Here is a 6639-nt window from a genome sequence, read left to right on the forward strand (position 1 = left end):
CTATGAAGCATAAAGCAAAGAATAGATGAACAGAGTTTGCCTATTCAGCATGCGCTAAGGTCAAAGCATGATTTTCCTACCGCGACTCAATAAAATTTTTCAAAAAAAGAAAACAACAACGAACAGAGATGCGGTTTTCAGCGTAATTAATTTGACTTCCGTCTAGTTCCGCAACTTTACATGAGAATAATAATAATAATAATTGCTGGGAAAAACCGATGTGCTTGTGAAGAAGATGTGTGCTAAAAAAGAAGAAGGTAAGTTGTCTACGCGTCAGCAAGTGAGCGGTCGAGTCTATGCTTTAAGTAGGTAACAATAACTATAGCAGTAATAAAAATGACAATAACTATTATGGTTATGATGTTCCCAGTAATACTAATAGTCTGCCGCATGTATTTAAGAAGGACGAATACAGGAAAGCTTGTGCTGATAATAAATCTAACTAGCGGGTGGGAGTCGCCTACCGTACAATGTCTCTCCCCTACACCCATGTCCCACTGACGTAATGCCAGGCAAACCGAGCAGCCGGGCTGGTGAAGTTAAGCTCGACAGAAAGAAATCTTTGCGAAACAGAACACAAAGTTAATCTATGCTGGTAGCGATCGGACATGACCGGCTCTGACGCTAACGTTATGCCGATTTCCGAAAGTACCGTGTAGGGCTGAATCGATATGAGACGAAAGCTATTCGGCGTGCATGAACCGTCGGTAACAAACGAGAGAATACTTAGACGTGCCTCGAAGACCTTCGACAGGTTTAGGGGCGCAATGACGAGCGACAGTAAACAAGGCTAGCTGTTCCCAACCCCGTAATAATAACCCTTCTTTCTTCTGCCGGCTTTCGTTTCGAATCGATCGCCTTCAGATCTGTCTCCAAAGGAATACCACACCGGAGCTCTTAATGCGCTATGTTCTTTGTAAAAGTACGTCTTGTGGTGCTGTTACAAGATTATAGCTTGTGTTATTCTGCAATCAAATTTCATGTTTTTATTCTAGACCTTCCCGTTGATGGCGGCCTGAAAAAGAAACAGGTGGTAAATTCGGCCAATGCGTTTGGGCGAACATGCGTGATAAATGCGAACGGACGATCCGTACTTGAGCAGACCCTGGTAAAATCCTATCTACGTGCTAGTGTTACAGAAATGCCAGTTTTATATAGCAAAATAACCCATTTGGCTTTATAAGGATTCCCTTCTAGAACGTCTAATTTACTTGGAGGTTAGTGTTACTATGATTGAAAACAGTTATATTATCCAGATGTAGTTCTCGCTGTACTTAAGTTAATTATAGCCGGTACGCACGTAACTGTCAGGATTATTATATAAATGTTAGTAAACGAAGTCTTCAGCTGTTTATCGTCGTATAGGTGTTTTAAATGTTTAGCTCTTTAATAAACCTTAGTGTAATCTTTGAGCTTCTGGTCTAAATTTTAGAGTTTGATATATCACCTCATCGCGAGCTACGGGTCACTCGGTTTTAGCGAATTTTACCGACCGCCACAGCGTTATTGCCCAAACCGTCATTACTTGTACGATCGTTAAATCGGAAAAGGCCATATAGTTCGGTTGATTTCTATATTATGAAGCATTCTGCAGTAGATTCAGGCTTCTCTCTAGGTGTGCCACTGTGAATGTTCCTCGTAAACAAGAACACTCCAACTGTAGCTACCTTCTGAGAATTTTTTTTGTGAAACTCACACGCCGATATTGGCCTAACGCAGACTTTGGCAAATAGACCAGAGTAAGCGATTGCTCTGATAGGACAACCGGCCAAAGCAGAGTCACTGAACGTATTTATATGGCGGCAGTCGATGACCTACGAATCGGCGCGCAGTGTCATGGGAGGCCCAAGGTTGGTTTTGTTCACGCCCAATATGGAATAAGAAGCGGTTCCGTTAGTTGTATTTATTAACATGAGCAGCACAACGTTAACGTCCAGACGGGACACACCCATCGTTGGACTAAAACAACGCTTAGAGCTTACCGCTCTATTCTTCGTTTTTCCCGACATCCCTCTTTTCATTAGCTAGCGGTCATTTGGTGATATATTTGACTTCTGATATTGTGTAGATGAGGGAGGCACGTGCTAAGGTCATTGGCAGAAGACAAAGTTTTACCGAAACGAGGCCATACAGCCCCACTAACTTTTATTGCCTGAATTAGGATTGAGAGTATATCTAACGTATACAACTATTACCTGCTCTTACAAATACTATTATGTTTTTTAGGGCATAGGTATTGCGCAATGTGTGTTCATGGTAATCGTAGAATCGTGCGCTGGGGGGTAGCAACCAATACGGGCCTCAAAATAGGTAGCTGTTTACGGCTGGCGACGCTCTGCTTGATGCTGTGTATTTATGTTTAACTAATCTCTTTATGCCGATCGTTCAGATACAATTCCAGCTACTTCATAGCTAAAGAGAAAGATTCAATGGAAAGGAGGCGACGGTAGACACTGATACCATATCACAATTTTTCCAATGATATAAATACATATATTGCAATTTTTTTTTTAATTTATTGAACTAAATAATTCCAGTCGATATAAACCTGTAAGAGTGCTTTAGCTCTCGTGATTATTCGTATTATTATTTTTAGTTCTTGAATGCTACGACATTGAGCTGTCTTGAAAACGCCCGTCTTATTTATGTTTTTTCGCACACGGCAAAGTTAGGATTCAAGTTATCTACTTACAAAATCGTATTACTTTTTGTTAATTTCTCGTTTACAGAAAGAATTGTTTCCGTAATGTATGTTCCACGTTGCCAAATGTCTCTCGCCGTATGCCATCTGCATGGGATGAATAAATCAGCCAGATTTTAGACGTCCGTCCGTCATCCGAAAAACTGCGTTCCGATTAAGAGACCCTCTATTAAAAATAGAACCAGGCACAATTTACGACGCCTGCAGAATTGACAAGCAGTGTCCATCAAACGTTTACCAACGTTACGTATATCGGTACTGCTAACACACTCCTACGGTCATATGCGTATAAAAAGGTAAGTTACGAGGACGGCCGCCTTAATTCTATTGGTTGCTAGTTAGATGGCTCAAAAAATAGATAGCTTGTATTGAACTAAATTTGTCAATGCATGATTGGCCACCAGAAGCGCGCCTGGAGCTCGATGTAATACCGAATGCCTGGCCTACCACATCTGACGCTTTTGCGAAGAGCGTTGTGCAGACGTCAGCTTCCTAGCGATAATTAATGGCTCATTCACAGTGAACACTGCGCGTATCAGGAAAATCGTTACATAAAGTTCCATGGGCTAAGTAGTAGGGTTGTAAATGAAAGACAGCCTTTACATGACAGGCCTTTGCATTTCTGTATGGTAAACATATACAAACATAGACTTAGGATTTCAAGAACTCGACTGGATTAGACCTTAAGCAATCTAAAATAGACCAAAGATATCTAGACAATAAAAATACATATTGAGACGCCAGTAAGGAACGGTTTTGGCTGATCGAATAACGCGGCAGCAGCAGCATATTCTACTGTGATCAGTCTAAGTTTGCCGAAAAAAAGGAACCCCACGCTAGGTAGTCATCAGAAAGTGTCAAAGAACATCACAGCTTGACCGTGACGGATATACGACCTGGGCAATGAGGGGAGAATTTTTAACAACGAGAATCACGAGTTGAGTGTAACCCTGCCATGTTGCAATTGAAAACAAATATGATTTTATATTATTTTTACCACAAAAGTAACAAACTGTACATTTCAGCATTAACTCATCAAAGCTTCAACTCCCCAGAACCACAGTTATGTGTCTGTCAGGCCGAATCTGAAGACCCTTGAGACTCTTAATCTTTACTAGCGTAATTTCACAATAATAGAAAAATTCTAATTAAGGGGAAACATGCGTGCAGGTTGTTGGCGATTATACCCGTTGGATTGCGATTGGGGTCAGGTATTTATGAAAACTAGAGCATAAGCTAGATCATGTTTATCACATACCTATGTATCTCGATGGTCCTGCTTCTACAGGCCTTTTACGGAGGTGAAAGCTTCCCTTAGAAAAAGGAGGGCCGCATCGACTGCTTTCAATGATAATTTCCAGTCGATTCAAATGGATTCAGTTCAATCGCCTTGTGCCCCTTCTAAGTTTCTATAAATGAATGTGAAAAAAATATAACACTTCAAGGTGTTAAAAATATATTTTGAACAATTAAATCATTATCTCTATGTTATATCACAGCTAACCGTAAATAAATGTATTGGTGCAATCGATTGCTTTAGTACCGATATTGTAAGCTATTTTTCTCGTGCCGCCATTCGTTGGTATGCCTAGAGGCGTGAACTCAACTATACAGTCGCTGAAGGTGTCCCTTCTTTTTTGCGCCCCCTGGACGGTGGTGCAGTTTGGACGTAGCTTGAGGAGAAGGCGGTAACGTAATCGAAATCGAATCCGGCGTCATCAATGCAATCGGTTTGCCCTGCATTCACTGTGCTACAAACCAGCGTACGAGTACATCGGGTGGAATGCGTCAGCCCAATGGAGGTGTGTAGCCTGTGGCAAAATGTTCAACCCTGACTCCTCTAGGGCCTGACTCAGTCAAACCGTTAGATAATTTATCACTTCATCGATAAATTTCCATTTGAACCTTTCAATCTCAGGTCGGAGTGTTCGCTAGGTACCTGAGCCAAGGCAAATTGTTCGCACTTTCAAAAAGAAAATTTCAGTGGGAAGTGGTCAGTTTGGCCCCAACATAGGTCATAAATCACTTCGGAATATCTATGCGCTCGAATTTTGTCATCTTTTTATGACATGTGCTTGCCAGGACGATTCAATCGGTTGATGCATAGACGCCACGGCAACTGAAATTAATTTGCAGCACAAGACATTATATATCACAATTGCTGGCATGAGTTTATGAAACGAACGGTATTAGTGAATAGCATGATATAGTTCACCTCTCAGGCCCACTGGGTAACCTGTTACAGAACCATCATTTCCAGTTCTGCGCGACATGTTTCGCGTTACTTGACGTAAAAGGACCTTTGTCCCCGTTCTTCAATGTTCTACAGCATTCCTGTGGGACCGCTCTCTTTTGTCGCATCACAGCGTTCGCCTAATTCATCATGGGGTAGGCAAAAAAGATTGCGAGCTGCGGAAAACAAAGAGTGGCTTCCGATCTGATTTTTGTATCCGCGTTGTTTTATTTACATACACCATATTTCTGTGGGTGTGTGTCTCTGTGTACTGATCATGTCCTTATGTATGTATTAATTACTAGCTATACGGGCAGCCATTGGTACTTCGAATGCCTGCCGTTGCTCCTCTGAGCGCTACCATTAAAAGATATAACGTAGAAATCGCACGTCGAATGTTTGGCCTCTCCGCCACCGCCCTCGAGACGTACATGAATTATTTATTGTTAGAATGCCCGTTTTAGTCGTTACCCGTCCGGCTGGTTTTCGTACTAGACTCAAACAGGTGACACGCCGACGCCCCCTCTTCCGCTCATCTTGGTGCTTCCCTTCCAGCCGACTTTCTCTCATTTCGTCTTTTTTAGCGTTGTCCCATTGCACTGATAATGTCAAACGTCTCGATTCTGCCGAGTGAGGCCAACGAAGGTTATCTCCTTCAACGTCCTTCATGATATCTATGGATTTCTCGTGTGCGCGTGCAACCTGATAGTGACCTATGTGTTTCAGTCTCAATACGGACTTGGATCCGTTGCGTTGCCGTCTCTCATTCATGTTCTCGTTAAACGTGCACCGACAACGGCTTATAATTTGCAAAAGACAGAGTACTATTTGAAAAGAACGATGTCCATATGTGCTACTGCATCTAAGAAATAGGCTTTGCCTTACCTACCATTGTCGCTGCAGAGAGCCATTGTGAACTCGTTAGACGACGGTTCCTTGCTAAAAATGAGTGATTCTCTAGCATGGAGGCCGTTCTCGTGGTTTTGTTGTATTGCGGCATCTTGTTCGGTGATTTGCTGGATTTGTTGTTGATTAACCAGCGACTGGAGGCGTTCTGGGCGATGCTGGTGTTGTCCGAGATGACCTCTCGTTTGGACAGACGCGTAATGTGAAGCTGTATGATGGGTAAGATTTCCGATCCGGCCCTCCAAATCGGGGGGCGCTAAGGGGCTAAGATGGTGATCTACGGGAGAGTTAAGGGCACTGTGGAAGGCATCGTGGAGGGGGTCGAGTGCACTATTCAGGCTGCTCGTCGTATTGGCTGTCATTAGAGTCGGTGTTCTGTGAAATTGGCCTATATTGTGGTTTCCACCACGTGGGGGGTGATGAGGGATGCCAAAATGCAAAGAGCCATGGTGAAGGAGACCATTACTAGGCGGTCGTGGTGAGGGCGGCGACATAGGCGAGTCTGTGGCCAGCAACACTGAACGCCGAAATGTGTCAATCAGCTGTTCCAATTCCAAATGGTACGCGCTTCCTGTGAAGTGAAAAAAGGGCGTCATGTAATAACAGGCACAAGAAAAGAGATTCATTAGAAACTGTTATCCGATAATTCATAATAAATATAATCTCAAGTAATATATATATATATATGTACACCTGTATATGTACACATGTGCGCACCATTTTCATCTAATGCTGTCATGATACATGGTAGAAAAATCCAAATCAGTAGCAAATTTTGGCGTTGCGATCAAATAAAGCT

General features: G+C 42.6%; 1 protein-coding gene across 1 annotated transcript in view; it reads right to left on the reverse strand.

Moving 5' to 3' along the window:
• Window positions 1-6639, reverse strand: part of LOC111265950 (guanine nucleotide exchange factor DBS) — a 155049-nt gene that overhangs the window by 134746 nt on the left and 13664 nt on the right. Inside the window, exon 3 of the mRNA XM_086970739.1 lies at window positions 5824-6411. Coding sequence (XP_086826865.1) covers window positions 5824-6411 — 588 coding nt within the window. The remainder of the gene's footprint in view (window positions 1-5823; window positions 6412-6639) is intronic.

Source organism: Varroa jacobsoni, unplaced genomic scaffold (assembly GCF_002532875.2).
Source record: "Varroa jacobsoni isolate VJ856 unplaced genomic scaffold, vjacob_1.0 scaffold_1031, whole genome shotgun sequence".
NCBI lineage: Eukaryota > Metazoa > Arthropoda > Arachnida > Mesostigmata > Varroidae > Varroa > Varroa jacobsoni.